Here is a 19,765-nt window from a genome sequence, read left to right as displayed (position 1 = left end):
TGCTCAGAGTAAGTAAAAGACAATGAAACTCAAACAAGGCAATGTATTAATGTAACAGGCCAGCTAAAATGTTTGGGAAAGGACAGCTTTGGGGAGTGTTATATCAACAGTACTGCAACCTTCCCACGATCACCATGGGCACAATATTGTTTATTTTAGATAATCCATTCCTGATTCAAAAATGCTTCTGCTTCTTGGCTTGCACTGAGAGTAAGAAGGGAAAATTTATGAATGAACTAATTGGGAATCTTTTTTGCAGTGTGTTCATTTTTAGAAGTAGATTTGGGGCATGGTTTTATGTTTCAATGAAAGTCATATTTTTTCTCTCTGCTTTGTGGGTAACTGACATCGAGAATGACATACAGTATATGAAATCATGTGTGAGAAACTTTTGAATATTGTAAAGCACTATAGAATTTAAAGAGTCTTTCAATAAAAAAAAAATTTTTTTTTTTTTTAAAGTAGACAACTGTTAACAAAAAAAAGAGAAATGACATAGTGGTGTTAATTTTGTGACTCTTGTTCCCCACCTACCTAGTAACCTCCATCCAGGTAGCCCTCTCTTCTTGAGTATACCAGTCTGAGGACTCAGATGGCCATTGGAGTCTTTACAAGACAAACAACATTAGAGTCATTTGGTCCTTATTCCTAATTTGTTTGTTCCTTATTAGAGTTCCTTGGCATGCCCACTAAAGTTGCATCCTTTGATAGGTATTCTGAGCAGGGCCGAATATGGTCAATGTTGCTCAGCTCTTGGACTTGAAGGCCTTTGATTTTTGCTCCACTTGCTGTTCTAGCTACTGTTTCCCCTTGGGCTCAGCCCTGCATCTTGGACTTTTTAATTTACATCTTTGACTTTGTCCACTCAGCTTCTTTCTTTATATATTTTCTTCTAAAACTCTGGATACAAGAAAGGACTACTCATCCCTCAGGAAAACCTATCCCATATTAGGGAAAGGGCTAGCTTCTGGTTTTCCTAAGAAATAAAACCAGTTCTTCCTCCAGTGGGGCTTTCCATGCACACGAACAGGCCATGTGTCCAGGACTGCTGCCTCCGGGCAAGTTACACACACGTGCACGCTCATACTCTAACCTGGGAGCAGTTCCTCAATACTTTCTCTTTCTCCTTGTTTTGAACCACAGGATTTATTGGATCATTCGTGTACGTCGGGAAGCGGCTCTGGTCTTCCTTTTCTGGTACAGAGAACGGTAGCCCGTCAGATCACACTGCTGGAGTGTGTTGGTAATTCCTTTTTCCCTTTCTTTGCGGGTTATATGCTGTGGTTCTAGAAGTAGGATGGACCTTGGAAAATCTGCTTTGTGTTGCCTCTTGCTTGTTAAACGTCAGGAGATGTGAGGTAGCCATGTGGTAGTATGCCTCTAATCTGTGACTTGTGTTGGAGCACTTGAACTTGGTGAAGTTCTTGTCAAAGAACTAGTATCCACTAGTATCCACTAGGCAGGATACAGAGTGCCCAGTCAAAAGATTTCAGTTTTAAGTAGGCCCTTCAGGATGATGGGAATGCTTGAAAATGAACTAACATGGCTGCTCCTGACCATAGGCATTGGGGAATCTGAGGTAAGTCGGCTTTTGGACAGTCAACTTGATTATCGCAATTTTATACTTCCTCACTCTTCCCCTGCCTTAAAAAAAAATGAAATAAATGTACCAAAGCTACCCTTCATAACTGCTTTATTTAAACAAGAGCTGTGTACATTTCTCTGTGGCCTCTCACATTTTTTCCCATATTGGAACATATGTGTATAGAGATATAATCATAGTGTGTATATAATTTGTCCCTGTTTTCAGTTTTAAGCTCACACACATTTTCATGTATTTGTACACATCACAGGTATTTTAAAGTTTATGTAATTGTCTATTGCATGATAACTTTAACAGTACTGTTTGAAAAATGTTTTGCACAAGTTGCTTCTTTTGAGTACGCAGAATAAATTTCTAGGAATTGGGGTTCCTGGGTCAAACTTCGTGACTTTTTATGGCTTGTCTTATATACTGCTGGATTGCCCTCTAGGAAGGTGGTGCAAATCCTTTTTTTTTTTAAAGTCCTGATTTTTATTAGTTTTAGTTTTATGAGGTGGGCATTTGCAAGTCACATGACAGTTTTCATTCATTTCTCCTTTAGATGGCATGCAGGGATGGCCACAGTAGCAATAACAGATTAGAAACATCTCCATACTCTCCTGGTTCTCCCAGTTTTGGGGAGCTGGCTTTGCAGCTCTTGCCATATCATCTTTTGCTTTTGGGAGGTGACGGGCCAACATAGGCTGCCTTCACCACTTGGCTGCTATCCTCTGACTTTTCTTCCTGTTTTCATGGAAACCAGGACACCCCCAAATGCAGCAGTGGAAGGGGGTGGTGGGCAGAGGTAGGAAAAGTGACTGCCACCTTCAGGCACACAGGTGGCCAGCAGGAGGAGCCTGTTGCCTTTTCTCTACGTCTGTAGCTACTGCAGCTGTTTCTGAACTCCAACTTCATGCTTCTCCTCCACGGCGGACTGTGTGTAGAGAAACTAAAAATGGAAAAGCCCCCGGCGCGCTCACTGCTTACAGCCAGAGTTGTCCTCTTGTACCAGCTAACGTCCTAATTGCTTATGAACAAGGGTGCCTGGGTAGGGGTTAAGAAGTGAAGGGGGACATTACCCCCCATCCTCCTGTCCCATGGCCACTCACCATTCACAGAGCAGCAGCCCTCATGACCGGTCCTCAGAGATGGACCCCAGAGTCCAAAGGGCAAAATAATACTGCACCTTTAAAAATGCATACTGTTTCTGGTTGTATAGATATTCTTCAGCATTTTTTGAAATAGTTTATGTTCAATTATAGCATTTTATTGGTTCAGTGCTAAAGAGCCATGCCTTTCAGTAGCATCTAGTTAGTGTTCATGTAGTACAGGCTTGAATAAAAATATATGTAATGAACTGTTTGGATAATATGTTACCATTTTTGGTTGAAAAACACGAGAAGTTGGACTAGATCAGTTGTTACAGATGGTGATCAATGAATCTCCAAATTTCAGGTGCTTTAGGGACCCCCCTTTTGGGTCTCCATGGCCAGGACTTTTGGGCAGCTGTGCTTCTGTTTTCAGGGACTTCCGCATAAGGTTGCATTTGCAAAAAGCATTTGACAACTTAACAGCCTTTGAAAACCATTTTAGTAGGTTTCTGTTTCAATTCTGTCTACTTACGCTGACATCTATCTCTGTTTCCTCTAAAAAAATAGGATTTAAGGCAACTGTATAGTAATGTCCACAATGCTCTGGGATATTTTTCTCTCCTTCCTAATGAGAATCTGAGGACAAAGGGCAAATAAAGATACAGAATGGAACCAAAGGCAGGAAAAGATGAGCATTCCCTTTTGTAGCAGTCGATTTTGTAGATCTTAGCACTAGCCTTCATCTTAAACTACAAATGCTGGGCAATTGCTATGACTTTATTCAAATTAATCCTGCACTAAATACTATTTTTGTGACTTGACAGTGGCCCACGAAAGACCACTTACTGGCTTCATTTAACACTCTTTTGGATTAGTCACTGGTATTTAGTAGGGACATTGCTTATCGTAAGGGAATCTAGATTGAGCAGATTTGATTATGTTTTGATTATGTCCAGACATAATCTCCTGGACAGACATGCTTTCTGTCTCCATGTTTGGGTTCTCAGCGACTTAGTTTTCCAGCAAAGAGCTGCATTCCTGTATATACAGGTGGTGCCGCAGCAGCTTATTACCAGCTGGGATTCCCAGCAGCCACTTGCCTTGGTGGAAAGCCCCGCTGCCCTGCAACTCATATCTCCTGCTGCATCGTTTTCTAGGTGCCGCGTCTGTCTTCACCTTGATCATACCCCGTGTTGATCCCCACAGTCTCGTGGTAATTCCCTCCTCCTCCCAGCCTCCCTGATCACCTACCTGTCATTAAGGAGAAAAACGGGAGCAGGAGCATGTAGTTGACAAGCTGACAGTTGTGCTGGGGCTGCAGGAGGGGGCACGAACTCCTCAGATCAGATCACAGCTCGTCACCGTTTTTTGAAAATGTCTTCTCCAAGTGGCCTTTTCAGTGTCACCCACTTGTGGCATCACGGGGACTGTCTTGCAAGCGAACACCCATGACCAGTGTCAGAAATCGGGACTGTTCTGGGATTATGTGTTTAAGACTTTGCAAATCCTCTTTTGAAATATATCCTCCGCCAAGAAATCCTTTAAGGATGGCAGTGGCTGCCTGTCGATCTCCTACACAGCATTGTTCTGTGTGTGTGTGCGTGTGTGTGTTAATCCTTCAGAACGCATATCTCAAACTTAATGATCTCCTTTGTGAAAAATATAAATGCATATGTAAATTCACAAATTTGGACTCTTAGAAAATGCCTATGTTGATCCTTTATTAAGGGAAGGGATCAAGTAAGTTACTCAGTTAAGCCCCATACACGCTTTTTGGCTTTCATCAACATTGAAATCTAATAATCTGTACCATTGTCTAAGTTTTACTAACTTTCATGTGCTTTTACAAACCATATGCATTTCATACCTTTTCATAGAGGAATGTAAATGTAAACTTTGTAATTAGCAGCTCATTGTACAGATGCAGATTCTGAGAGTGTTTCATTTGATAGCACAGTAGGGTGGCCGGGAGGGGCAGTTTCCACCTTATTTTTGGATGTCTTTACAGGCAAAAAGTAGTGGTATTTATACCCCTGAGTTGTGTTTTTCCACATGGGAGGGATTAAGAGTTGCTAGCGTGAAGTTCGCTGGCTACCTGTCCTGTCCTGTCACCTCTGTGTTGCTTTCCACAGGGAAAGGCAGGTATGGTGAGGTGTGGAGGGGCAGCTGGCAAGGGGAGAATGTCGCTGTGAAGATCTTCTCCTCCCGGGATGAGAAGTCGTGGTTCAGGGAAACAGAATTGTACAACACTGTGATGCTGAGGCATGAGAATATTTTAGGTAAGTACAGAAATAATCCCCTCATTAATTTTTTTCTAGGAAGAAATAATTGCCTGCCTTTGCCCTCTCAGATTTGGTGTGTCTGAATTCGCAAGTCTCTCCTAAATGGTGACATAGGGACCATATAAACAGCATTTATACACTGTTTAATTTTCTTTTCACATGAATTTCTTGTGTAAGTCTGCAAAGAAGCTAAGTTTGAAGAGTCTCTGGATGATGAAAAGGAAATTGTTATTGCTAAGTCTTCCTCTGCAGGTTGTTATTTAAATAACAAAAATTTGCCCCATATTGTTCACTTCAAGGCTTCCTCTGTAGTTCTGCCTACCCCACCCTTTTTGAATATTTATTACTTGAATCAAACTAAGAAAGATCTTTGGACGATTTCCTAGAGATTCATAGCTCCCAGGGATATAGTAATTAAATGCACATTCCTTCAAACAAGGCATCGTTTTTTAAAGCCCAGATTTAGAGAAGGATTTAGCATACATTTTAATTTGGAAACTAAAGCTTGGAAACATTTGTGAAATATGTGAAGAGCCCATTGAAATACTGCTATGGAAGTATAAAGGGTTAGAATATTCCTTTAGCCCGTTGACTTCTTTGTTTTTGAAAAGTTTTTCTACATGTGTTTATACTAATACATATATGATGAACGCTGCCTGGAGTGCTTCTTTAATAGTGGCTATAAAGTTTCTATAGAACTGGACTCTTTATAGGATAGTGTTGGCCACTTCATGGCTACGGGATCAGGTTTGGCTTATAGGAAGGCCATTGCCAGAATTTATTTCTATTCCAGTATTGCCAGTTTAGTATTAAGCCTGAGTCAGGTTGTCTACAAATCATGGTTTGACAGTTGTCCAAAGCTTTGCTTCAACAGTTTGGTGGTATGTTCCATCTCAGACTTGTCTCAGTTGCTGTTGTCATTTTCTCCCCTTCCCTTCCCCCTGGGGCCCTCGCCATCACCTAGTCTCCTCACTTGTATCGTTGCTATGGGTCTCCCCTTTTCAGTCCATCTCGCCACACTGAATTATCTTCCACTGGGGAGCTGAGACACTTCTGCTCAGAGTGTCTTTGATGACTCCCACATCGCTTGCAACGTTTGTGACTTCTGGGCCTGGCATTCCAGACTCCCTATTTTGGGGTCCCAAGAGGACTCTGCTACTTCCTGTACAAATATGCCCACATGCAGCCAGTTCCAATATTTGTCACTCCTTGGGATTGCCCTTGAAGAGTCAGCTGTCTGTGTCTCCATTCATGTTGCTCTTGGTCACCCACTATCCCCATTCCACCCTCCACCCACTCCTTCCTTCATCAAAACTTCTTAGTTCCCCTCCAGACTCTCCCAAGGGATTTACTTGGGCTTTTCTGCACTCCTGCACTTTTTACCTCCTATATAACTCTTATCGTGCACTGCCTTGTATTGCAGTTAGATGCATGTGTGTTAACAACAACAATGACTAGTTACTATGCAGTAAGCACTGCTTTGTGTCATGCACATTTTCTCATTTAATCTTCACCATGACCATAAGAGGGCAGATATTCTTATTTTCCTGGTTGTAACTGATAAGGTAACAGAGGTACAAAGAGGTTAACATCACCCAGCAGGTTAAAAAATGGAGCTGAGAATCACACCGGATGGTCTAACTCTTAACCACATGGTAGTTAGCTCATGGAATTGCTTCTCAGATTCTAGAGTCATAGTGTGAGGTGAAAATTCATCTACAGTCAAAATTACCTTTAAGTGTCCAATTTTTCCTCTGACACTGGAACAGACTGAGGTTGGGTAACAGATAAACCACTGGCCGTGTTAAAAGTCATGATGTACAAGAAGTACTTATCTTTAAACAGTAGAAGTACTCTTAACAGGCAGGTGCACGTACTCTGAGAAGCACGTGGGGTCTGAGACTCACTGAAGGAAGGGCATGTTCAGGCAGCCCCTCTCTTCTCGTGGGCTCATGGGCTTATGGGCTCATTGAGCAAAACGCTCTAAATGTTGCCGTGCTATGCAAGTAGTCACTTTATCCATGCTCTTGAGTTAAATGACCTGTGATACCACTCCACTGTACACCCAGGACAAGAATTATGTCCATTGTTTTTGCTTTCACACCCAGTCCTGAGGACAGATCCCTGCACGTGGTAGGTGCTTAGTAAATATTGATTAAATTGGATTTAATCACACAGGAAATTTGAAAGTCACCTTTGCAATATGATTCATGTGAGAGAAGTTAGGTTCCCTTAGTGTGATCACAGAAGGCAAAACATTGTCCACTTCTTACTACGTAATGATCCATGGAAATTGTGAATTCATGAGATCTTGTTACCCTCATCATAATTACAGCTATATGGATTAATTTTACTGTGTAGTCGGTCCTCTTAGTTGAGACAGCTTGTAGAAATGTACCACCTTTTGTGGTTAAACTTCTTTCCCTGCCTTAGCAGTTTTTTGGATATAGAGATTTTGTTTTCTGTGACATTTTCTTTTCTATCAAAAGATTGTTTTCAATAACAGATCATGATTTCCCCCACCCTTGAGTATTGCTAACTCTAGCCCCCTCGAAATACATAATTAAATTACACACACACACGTATAAAATTCTGGGCCCTCTTTGTTTATCCCCCCCAAAATGATATCTTTCCAATGACTAGTTTGGATTTCAGCTCTTCCTTCTGCTGTGTCTGGTGTAGAAGTCAGCAGATAAGTGAATGACGGGAGGCTCTGTTTGGTGGTTGGAACAGTGTCTGGGAGTTTGGGAAGCCAGTTTCTACTCTCAGCATCATTAGAGTCCCACTCTGTGACTTTGGGCCAAAGTTGTATGTTTCTGAGCATCCTCTTCCTCATGACTGAAACCAGGGAGTTTCAGTTAATACGACAATTTCACTCCAAAGTCTCATCTTACATTCTTTTAAAAAAAAATTATGGTACATATGATATCACTTATATCTAAAATATGACACAAATGAACTTATCTATGAAACAAAAACAGACTCACAGACTTAGAGAACAGACTTGTGGTTGCCAAGGGAGAGGGGAGTAGGGGAGGGAAGGATGGGGAGTTCAGAATTAGCAGAGGCAAACTAATATATAGAGGATGGATAAACAACAAGGTCCTACTGTATTGCACAGGGATATTCAATATCCTGTGATAAACCATAATAGAAAAGAATATGAAAAAGAATATATATATATGTATAACTGAATCACTGTGCTGTACAGCAGAAATTAACGCATTATAAATCAACTATACTTCAATGAAATAAATTTTTAAGAGCGATTATAGCACTAAAAAAAAATGGTACAATAGCCATTAAGTTGACCATTTTAATCATATAAGCGAGATTTAAGTGCAATCATACTGTGCAACCGTCACCACCCTCCATCTCCAGAACTGCCACATGCTCTTAAAAGGTACTGCTTAACCATTTAATCAGTCAGAATTCCTTGAGACCAACTGGAAGTGAAGGAAACTACCTGAAAAAGATATTAAATTACAAACTTTGGGGCTGTAATTGAACCCAGAACTGTTTTGAACTATAATAGTAACCAGCTACTCTTGAACACTTACTGTGTGGTAGGCATCATATGAAGCATTTTACCTACAGTAACTCTTTATTTTCACAGTAACCCTTTGAGATACAGGACGGTGCTATCCATATCTTATAAACGAGGAAACCGAGGTGGCAATTTATTTATCTATCTATCTATCTATCTATCTATCTATCTATCTATCTATGTATTTATTTATTTATTTATGGCTGTGTTGGGTCTTCGTTTCTGTGCGAGGGCTTTCTCTAGTTGCGGCGAGTGGGGGCCACTCTTCATCGCGGTGCGCGGGCCTCTCACTTTCGCGGCCTCTCTTGTTGCGGAGCACAGGCTCCAGACGCGCAGGCTCAGTAACTGTGGCTCACGGGCCTAGTTGCTCCGCGGCATGTGGGATCTTCCCAGACGAAGGATCGAACCCGTGTCCCCTGCATTGGCAGGCAGATTCTCAACCACTGTACCACCAGGGAAGCCCCAAGGTGGCGATTTTATGTGACACATGTGGGATCACCCAGCTCAGGATGGGGAGCCGTGTGGATGCCCAGTAGTCTGGCTCTGGGGCCCAACACTCTCAGGCCCTGTGCTCCCCAGCATGGTGGCCTCGCTTCTCAGGTATCAGAGCTGCCCAGCGCCTGGTTCCCATGAGAGCTGCCAGTGAGAGGCTTACAAGGGCACTGCTGACCTCACTTAAGATTTGGGGTTTTATTTTAGTTTTCGAGGCGCCTGGGAGGATGACTTTGGCTGTTATGTAAGAGGCTTTTGCCCTAATCACGCTCTCTCGGTGTTATGAACACGTCCAATGGCTGGGCCAGGCTTCCAATGTATGGGCACCTGTTCAGTCTCCACTAACAGTAGAGTGCTTTGACTCAAAGTACAAAAGTCCCATAAAAATGCTCTAGCATGTTGAAGCAAATGTAGTTGTACAATTCACACTTGAGTGGTAAATAGTTTTTAAAAAAATCTTACTTATTTAAAAGTCAGTTTTCTTGAAGGTCTAGAGCCTAACAAACGGGACAGACAAAATCCTTCTCTAAGAACTTGGGGACTTAGAGAAGGTGAGAGAATAAATTGTATTTATTTATTTATTTATTTAATCAATCACTCAATCAATCAGATGCTGGTCTCCCTTGGCCAGAGGAATCAGTAAAGGCTACGCAAATATATAGCAGTAATTTAATTTCTTCTGAGTGGTGCTTCTATAGTTTGGGATATTCATTTTGGAGAAAGTTATTAAAGATGAATATCATGTGGTTTACATATGATCATCTCAATAGATGCAGAAAAAGCTTTTGACAAAATTCAACACCAATTTGTGATAAAAACTCTCAAGAAAGTAGGCACAAAGGGAACCTACCTCAACATAGTAAAGGCCATATATGACAAACCCACGGCCAACATCATTCTCAATGGTGAAAACCGGAAGCCATTTCCTTTAAGATCAGGAACAAGACAAGGTTGGCCACTCTCACCACTATTATTCAACATAGTTTTGGAAGTTTTAGCCACAGCCATCAGAGAAGAAAAAGAAGTAAAAGGAATCCAAATTGGAAAAGAAGAAGTAAAACTGTCACTGTTTGCAGATGACATGATACTATACATAGAGAATCCTAAAGATGCTACCAGAAAACTACTAGAGCTAATCAATGAATTTGGTAAAGTAGCAGGATACAAAATTAATGCACAGAAATCTCTTGCATTCCTATACACTAATGATGAAAAATCTGAAAGAGAAATTAAGGAAACACTCCCATTTACCACTGCAACAAAAAGAGTAAAATACCTAGGAATAAACCTACCTAAGGACACAAAAGACCTGTATGCAGAAAACTATAAGACACTGATGAAAGAAATTAAAGATGGTACAAACAGATGGAGAGATGTACCATGTTCTTGGATTGGAAGAATCAACATTGTGAAAATGACTATACTACCCAAAGCAATCTACAGATTCAGCGCAATCCCTATCAAACTACCACTGGCATTTTTCATAGAACTAGAACAAAAAATTTCACAATTTGTATGGAGACACAAAGGACCCCGAATAGCCAAAGCCATCTTGAGAAAGAAAAATGGAGCTGGAGGAATCAGGCTCCCTGACTTCAGACTCTACTACAAAGGTACAGTAATCAAGACAGTGTGGTACTGGCACAAAAGAAGAAATACAGATTAATGGAACAGGATAGAAAGCCCAGAGATAAACCCACACACATATGGTCAACTTATTTTTGATAAAGGAGGCAAGAATATACAATGGAGAAAAGAGAGCCTCTTCAATAAGTGGTGCTGGGAAAACTGGACAGCTACATGTCAAAGAATGAAATTAGAACACTCCCTAACACCATATACAAAACTAAACTCAAAATGGATTAAAGACCTAAATGTAAGGCCAGACACTATAAAATTCTTAGAGGAAAACATAGGCAGAACACTCTATGACATAAACCACAGCAAGATCCTTTTTGACTCATCTCCTAGAGGAATGGAAATAAAAACAAAAATAAACAAATGGGACCTAATGAAAAGCTTTTTGCACAGCAAAGGAAACCATAAACAAGACGAAAAGACAACCCTCAGAATGGGAGAAAATATTTGCAAACGAAGCAACTGACAAAGGATTAATCTCCAAAATATACAAGCAGCTCATGCAGCTCAATATCAAAAAAACAAACAACCCAGTCCAAAAATGGGCAGAAGACCTAAATAGACATTTCTCCCAAGAAGATATGCAGATTGCCAACAAACACATGAAAGGATGCTCAACATCACTAATCATTAGAGAAATGCAAATCAAAACTACAATGAGGTATCACCTCACACCAGTTAGAATGGCCATCAAAAAATCTGCAAACAAATGCTGGAGAGGGTTTGGAGAAAAGGGGACCCTCTTGCACTGTTGGTGGGAATGTAAATTGATACAGTCACTATGGAGAACAGTATGGAGGTTCCTTAAAAAACTAAAAATAGAACTACCATATGACCCAGCAATCCCACTACTGGGCATATACCCTGAGAAATCCATAATTCCAAAAGAGTCATGTACCACAATGTTCATTGCAGCACTATTTACAATAGCCAGGACATGGAAGCAACCTAAGTGTCCATAGACAGATGAATGGATAAAGAAGATGTGGCACATATATACAATGGAATATTACTCAGCCATAAAAAGAAACAAAATTGAGTTATTTGTAGTGAGGTGGGTGGACCTAGAGTCTGTCATACAGAGTGAAGTAAGTCAGAAAGAGAAAAACAAATACCGTATGCTAACACATATATATGGAATCTAAAAAAAAAAATGGTTCTGATGAACCTAGGGGCAGGACAGGAATAAAGACCTACACAGACGTAGAGAATGGACTTGAGGACACGGGGAGGGGGGAGGGTAAGCTGGGACGAAGTAGCATTGACATATATACACTACCAAATGTAAAACAGATAGCTAGTGGGAAGCAGCCGCATAGCACAGGGAGATCAGCTCGGTGCTTTGTGACCACCTAGAGGGGTGGGATAGGGAGGATGGGAGGGAGGTGCAAGAGGGAGGAGATATGGGGATATATGTATATGTATAGCTGATTCACTTTGTTATACAGCAGAAACTAACACAACATTGTGAAGCAATTATACTCCAATAAAGATGTTAAAAAAATTTAAAAAAAGATGAATATCATGTGGTTTAAGGTGATAAAGCGGAACCTTTTTTTAACTGAAGTACAGTTGATTGACAGTGTTGTGCCCATCTCTGCTGTACAGCAAAGTGACTCAGTTATACTCATATAGACCTTCTTTTTTATATTCTTTTCCATTATGGTTTATCTCAGTATACTGAATGTAATTCCCCGTGCTATACAGTAGGACCTTGTTGTAGCAGAAACATTTTCTTTAGCAAGAATAAATAAATGTCTAAGTGCACATTTTGTTTGATATTATGGCCAGCTAAGGGTTCCACGAGAATCAGCTATGGGGATACGAAGGCAGGTGGGATAACAGGGAAGAGTGAGAGACTAAGTCTGGCTGTGGGGACCAGCTTAGGGGAAGAGGGAGAAAGAGATGGGGATCAAGGTGCGGAAGTGTTACTCGGTTCACTTTACAGATGTCCCATAGGTACAAATGTCAGATTGTCTTTCTCGAGTAGAAGCCAGCTTGTTTGAGGGCAGGATGATATGGTGGGTAAGAAGAGTATGGGTTCTGGAGCCAGATTGCTGGGGACGGTTACTGACCTTAATGTCAGTGATGTAATCTACCCCCTTCATGTGGTTGTTGGAGGATTGCATGTAGGATGTTGAGAACTGTGCCTGGCACGTTGCTGATTCTCACTAATTATTAGCTGCTTCTGTTGTCGATGATGATGATGATCACATAGGGAAACCTTTCTTTGTTCCCAGAACTTTCCTATGCAAGGTATGGAGTATCAGAGCAGCTGGCACCAAATTTGGAGTTGGTAGCAACTTAATAGCTGTGTGATCCTTGGCACCTCCCAGCAGCAACTTCATGTGTAAAATGAGTACAATATTTATCTTTCTGGTCTACTGAGAAAAATTCCGTGGGAAAATATTGGTGCAAGTGATACAAATTTTATATAAAGTACTTTATATAAAGTATGGCATGTTTATGTATTCTCCTTTTCCTTTACACTTACACAAGTCATTTAATTCTTCAAGCCATAGCTGTCTTTAAAAAAAAAAAAAATCCCCTTGTATTTCTAAGTCCCAAATTTCACTGTCCATATGGGTGTCTATAAGGTATAGATCTGTAATGCTAGGAAAGCACCTCTGTAGCAGGAAAGACAGGCACACACATCACCATTTATTTCATAGGTTAGGAAGTGCCTCCGACTGCAAGTTCTTTCAGTGTGCTGAAAAGTCCCCTCAGAATGTCTAGAAAAATTTCTTTCTTCCTCTTTATCTACATCTTTCAATATCTCACTTTTTAAAAAAATTTTATTGAAGTATAGTTGATTTACAATGTTGTGTTAATTTCTGCTGTACAGAAAAGTGACTTGGTTATACATATATATTCTTTTTCATGTTTACAGTTTATCACAGGATCAGTATCTCACTTCTTTTCAAGACGACTTCAGTTGTCACTTCTTGATGGAAGCCTACTGTAACATCTAGTCTGAATTATTATGATTCCCTGCTCTGGGCTCCTGTTATCCTTTGCACATAAATATTACAGGACTTTTCACATTATATCATAACTTTTCCATTTTAACTCTGTCTTCTTTTCTAGCCAACAAACACCATCATCTTGGTTTTCCTGTGTGACTGACAAAAAGAGCATCCTAGGTGCCTGTTACATTTGATAGGTTCCTTTTTTAAATCGATGAATCAGTCACATTTAATATAAACTCACCCCTTGATTTTATAGCAGAGACAATCCAAAGAGCCCAAATGAGTTGCAGATCACAGGCAGATCAAGACTAGAACACAGGTGTCTAGGTTCTAGGCTTTGTGTTCTTTCTGGGTGGTTGATGAATGATCTGTGCTTGGAATGTCAACATGATAAAGGGTTTAACACTCTCATTATGGGTAAACACAAAGATATTATTTCTATCTGAATCTTAATGCAATGTAAAAAAAATTTCAAAGGATTATTTACAGTGGAAATGAATATGAAAATTTCCTCTTCATTAGCAGTATCTTCTTAAGGTATAAATACATTATTTTTCTCTGTTGATGCCTCTGTAAACCTCCTTTCATGGCAGTTGGTAAGTTTAATTATTTTTTGTTATAGGTGATCTCTACTGTATGGGTCACTATTTCTGTATAGTAAATTAAGCTGTAATGTGAAATTCTCACATGTCTATTAATTTTGTTCTTGCTCTCTCCAGGTTTCATTGCTTCAGACATGACATCAAGACACTCCAGTACACAGTTGTGGTTAATCACACATTATCATGAAATGGGATCGCTGTATGACTACCTTCAGCTGACTACTCTGGATACAGTGAGCTGCCTGCGAATAGTGCTGTCCATAGCTAGTGGTCTCGCACATTTACACATAGAGATCTTTGGGACCCAAGGGAAACCAGCCATTGCTCACCGAGATTTAAAAAGCAAAAACATCCTGGTTAAGAAGAATGGACAGTGTTGCATAGCAGATTTGGGTAAATTTTTTAAAATATTTTTTAATTACTGTTTTAACTTTTGTTGTCTTCCCTTGTTTAGCCAGGTTGCATCTTTTTCCCTCCAAACACTTTGTTATGAAAAATTTCAAGCATGCAAATTGAAAGGGCTTCATGGTGAACACCTGTATATTTACCACCTAGATTCTCCCATGAACATTTTACTGTTATCACATATCCAGCCTCCATTTATCAATACATCTTAATCTTTGATACATTTCAAAGTAAATTGCAGACAAAAGAGCCCTTCCCTCCAATGGCTTCAGCATACACACCAATATATCATTCACTGGAGTTCTTTGTTTACTTTTTTTTTCTTTTCAGGTAAAATTTACATTTCACATGAAATGCACAGATCTTAAGTATACACCCTCAGATTTTTGACAAATGCTGTAAAATCCAAATCGCTGTCAAGATACAGACCTTCCCATTACTCTAGAAAGTCACCTCGTGCTGGTTCAGTCCGTTCCTGCCCCAGCCCACCCTGAGAGGCAACCAGTACTGTTGCATTCTGATTTCACAAGCCTTACACAAAGTAGGTACACAATGAAATAACCTATGGAATGAATTTGTCTTAAAAATGGTTTATAAAGTTGTTCTTCTGTAACCAAGGCAAAATTATCAATCAAAGAAAGAGGGAAAAAAAAAAATTCCCCAAACTAAATTACCATTTGCCCTGCTGGCATATCTCATTCTTATGGTGTTAGGGTGATGCTTAATGTAGCTTTAATTGCATTATAAATAAGATTATTTTCATTTCTAGTGGCATTCTCTATAAAGCCTATTCATCCTAGACCCCTAGAATATTGGCTGAATAATTATGCTAATGAGAACTGAATTGTAATTTTGGTTATTCATTTCGGTGGACTACTGAGGATACTCACTCTCCTTGAGTAAAAAATGGTTGCTCTTATTTTCATATCATTATAGTTATTGTTACACTGATAAAGGTTTAGGCAGTGTTAGCTCTAATTACATAAATGATAAAATTATTTTTAAACACAAGGGATTTGACATATCAGGAAAATTTCTTTCTTTCAAATAAATTTCTTTCAAATAAAATTTCTTTCTTTATCCCTTTAAAGTCCTTGTGTTCATGTTGAGAAATTATTTTACAGTGTTTTCCAAGTATAAGGAGGCATGACCCTAACGTTTTTGTTGTGGTGTAGAAGACTTTTATGGCTGTGCCATGGCTTATGGAGCTAAGGTGATTTGAGTTTCCCAATTATTGACCCAGTATTTTTTTTTTAATAAATTTATTTATGTTTGGCTGCATTGGGTCTTCGTTGCTGCACGCGGGCTTTCTCTAGTTGCGGTGAGCGGGGGCTACTCTTTGTTGCGATGTGCGGGCTTCTCATTGTGGTGGCTTCTCTTGTTGCAGAGCACAGGCTCTAGGCACGCGGGCTTCAGTAGTTGTGGCATGTGGGCTCAGTAGTTGTGGCTCGCGGGATCTACAGCGCAGGCTCAGTAGTTGTGGCGCACGGGCTTAGTTGCTCCATGGCATGTGGGATCTTCCCAGACCAGGGTTTGAACCCATGTCCCCTGCATTGGCAGGCAGATTCTTAACCACTGCGCCACCAGGGAAGTCCCTGATCCAGTATTTTTGTACAGGTTTTTTCATCTATCTATTTACCTGCCCTAAGTGCTGACCTGCTTACACTCAGGGCAAGGGTGGGGGGCTTAGCAAGGGGGACTTCAGTGTTTGACACTGTGCCTTGAACGTCTCTCTATTGTTTGAAACTTTTATAATAGTGTGTTTATGTATTATTCATGTCACTAAAAGTCAATTATGCCCACCTCACACAATTCTTGTAAGATTCAGAAATTTTATAAATGCTTGGCAAATAGTCATTCAAATGGTAGCTGCTGTTATAGTCCTGAGGCCAAGGGAAGATGGACAAATTGAGGCAGCTGTTGGTTTTGGTTTATGGGACTTGGGGGGAATTAGCAAATCCAACTAATTAATTATTTAATTGCATTAATTTTGACCTATAGCTTTCCAGCTGGATTCACGGTTTCACACAGAAATCTGTGTTACGGGGTCATTATTCAGGGAAGTAGATTGGTAGTACAGAAGATAGCTCCTGTAAGACCGCAATTTATATTAATTTTTTACTTTATACCTAGAAATTAAGGATCACTTGTTAGAAATTATGTTCTATTATTAATACTGCAAAACTACCAGTATTTTAGCAAAAATACCAGTATTGTATTTTCCTAACTTTTGATCATAGAAAAATTCAAGCATAAAGAAAGATTGAAAAAGTAGTATGATGGTCATTCATATCCACAACACCTAGATTCAACAGTTATTAAAATGTTGCCAAATTTGCTTTATGTGGCTGAGTGTATATATTTGCAAATTCATTTGAAAATAAGTTACAAAGTCACAACTCTTTACTACTAAATACTTCAAAGTACATCCCCTAAAAATACTTCTCTTGCATAATCACAGTTTATCTCACACCTAAAAGTTATTGGTTATGCTTTAATATCATTTAATAGCCATTTTCAAATTTTTCCAGTTTTTTCAAACAAGAATTGAGGCACATTGCATTTGGTTGGTTTGTCTCTTTAGTTAGTGTAATAATTATGGATTACTGGGAAACAAATTACCTCTAAAACTTAGCAGCTTAAAATAACACAAATTTATTATCTCACACGGTCGGTCAGCAGTCTTGGAACAACTCAGGTCCATGGTTCTGGCTCAGGATCTTACAGGGGTAACAGTCATACCGTCAGTCAGGGCTGCAGGCATCTGAAGGCTTGGTCGGGCCTGGAGGAACTTCTAGGATGGCTCACTCACATGGCTGTTGATGGGAAGCCTCAGTTCCTTGTCACGTGGTCCTGTCCACTGGGCTGCTTGAGCGTCCTCATAACACTATGAATGAGCCCAGAGAGAGCAAACAAGAAGCCATATGCCTTCTATGCCCTAATCTTGAAGATACACATACTCTTCTGCCATATTCTGTTTGGTAGTCCAGCCCACGCTCAAGGCACGAGGAATTGAGTTTCCCCTCGTGAAGGGAGAAGTTTCAAAACACTTGTGGATGTTTTTTTTTTTTTTTTTTTTTTTTTGTGGATGTATTTTTAAACCACCACAGCTAGTATTTCTATTCTCTATTTAAACTGCACCTTTTTTTGTATTCTGTTATCTTCACTCTGGTTCTGGAAATGGTGGAGGGGCATGTATGATTTGCAAAATGGTCATAATGGCCATAGAATCTTAGGGTTGATTATAAAAATAAGGAAAAGAGGAACCAGTCTGATTTAGTCAAGTGCGTTGCCAATATCTTTGGTAATTATTAAGGCTGAGATAACATATGTGCTATCTCCCTTGCTTTATATGGAGTCATCATCTCACCCATGCAAAGCCATGGAGTGGGAGGAGAAGCATTCTCCATAGATGACTTGAGGGATCCCTGTTGGGTTACAAAGGTTTACATGGTCTGCTTGCTCCAGTTTGGCAATTTTCATTATTTTGAGTGTTACAGGAATCACTTTCAGTTGGTCTGCATATGCATCAAAAAGTAATTCCATTCTCAAATAAACCGTGCATGTATCTGCCTATTCCCCGTGGTCTGTGAGGAATGCTGGGCCTCTCTAATTGGCTGAGGAATTCGGAAATGAGTCATGGTTTAAGATAGATAGTGCTTCAAAACCATTTAACGTGATAGTTGTGCTTTGACTTGAGGGCCAGCTTAATGTTCTCTGTACATGTGGCTGCAGAGAAAGCCCTGTGGGTTTGGTCCACGTTACTGTTCACATGAGCGGCCCTTTTTTAGGGACGGAGCAGGGCCCGGAGCAGTCGGCCCTTTATGTAATGATAAATTACCTCAAAGTCCCTGCCTCACATGGTTTGAAGTTTGTGTTTGCAGACTAGTGGGAGCTGTGCTGGAGCCTGAGAGCTTAATTTGCTCTTTGTTAAGCCACTTTGAGGCTCCCATTTAACAGGTGAGTCTGTTTTCCTGTGGATTTCGAACACTGGCCTCATATTGGTTTGGTGTATTAGTTTATTATTTACCCCAAACTTTTTGTCTCTGAGGTTCATATATTAACCTAAGAGCCTCAGAATGTTTCTGGCAATCAGCCCTATTTCCTGCTCTCAACAGAAGTCATCACAAGGGCACTCCAGAGATGACGCTGGGTGTAATGCGGCAGTCACCATGGACGCCACAAGAGGGCGCTGTTCGTTGGGTTTGGTTTAAAATCCTTCAGCAGCCGTCTGTGAGAAAGGAAGGGAGCGGATTGACAATGTTGTCTTCTTCCTTTCAGGCCTGGCAGTCATGCATTCCCAGAGCACCAATCAGCTCGACGTGGGGAACAACCCCCGTGTGGGCACCAAACGCTACATGGCCCCCGAAGTTCTAGATGAAACCATCCAGGTGGATTGTTTCGATTCTTATAAGAGAGTCGATATTTGGGCCTTTGGACTTGTCTTGTGGGAAGTGGCCAGGCGGATGGTGAGCAATGGTAGGTATCTGATCTCAGATAATATTGTCCTTGTCCGAGTCCTCTTGATTCTGCTACCTTTAAAAGGGCAAAGGGGATATTTAAGTACACATTGTTCCGTGAATCATGCTTGTGAAGCTGTTGGCATTTATATTTGCTTTATGGCTGGTAGGTGGAAGGCGCGTAATGGCAGTCTGTTTTAACTGCAGGAGGGGAAACTGTGGTGGAAAAAGTATTTCTGCAAGAGACTACTTATTCCTTGGTTTGTTTTTTTTTTTTATCAGTCCATATTTTATTTTTCCTTCCTCCGTCCTTATTCTGCCTTTCTTTCCCACCCTTCCTCCTCCTTTGCTCTTTTCCCAAGTGAGTTTTATCGTGAGGAGAAGGCTCAAGGAAACCTAAGGGTGAATTCTGCTATTATAGATATTTTTACTTCTTAAGTTTGGATTATTGAGAAAAGATTCAGGTTGCACACTCAGAATTCACTCGTTTGTAAGAAGCAGGCTGTACCTGCAAAGTAAGTGAAGTTTACATTCAGGAAGCCCTGAATAGGAGGCTCGTGCTGGTCCTCTTATAAATAAGCTTTATGAAATGGTATTGCCTTAGCAGCTAGGGAAGCATATTGTCTATCGATAATTTTTTACCCATATTCCCTACAGTGAACTTTCACCTCCATCTTTCAAATCAGCCACAAATACA

General features: G+C 40.3%; 1 protein-coding gene across 3 annotated transcripts in view; it reads left to right on the top strand.

Annotated features, from left to right (window-relative positions):
- Window positions 1–19,765, top strand: part of ACVR1 (activin A receptor type 1) — a 124,911-nt gene that overhangs the window by 93,935 nt on the left and 11,211 nt on the right. For all 3 annotated transcript variants that reach the window (XM_061183987.1, XM_061183996.1, XM_061184003.1), the window contains 4 exons: window positions 1,144–1,243; window positions 4,806–4,952; window positions 14,321–14,596; window positions 18,890–19,087. In XM_061183987.1, the coding sequence (XP_061039970.1) occupies window positions 1,144–1,243; window positions 4,806–4,952; window positions 14,321–14,596; window positions 18,890–19,087 (721 nt within the window). The remainder of the gene's footprint in view (window positions 1–1,143; window positions 1,244–4,805; window positions 4,953–14,320; window positions 14,597–18,889; window positions 19,088–19,765) is intronic.

This window comes from Eubalaena glacialis, chromosome 1, assembly GCF_028564815.1.
Source record: "Eubalaena glacialis isolate mEubGla1 chromosome 1, mEubGla1.1.hap2.+ XY, whole genome shotgun sequence".
NCBI lineage: Eukaryota > Metazoa > Chordata > Mammalia > Artiodactyla > Balaenidae > Eubalaena > Eubalaena glacialis.
Note: the sequence above shows the minus strand (reverse complement) of the source record. Positions and strands in the feature narration are given on the sequence as shown.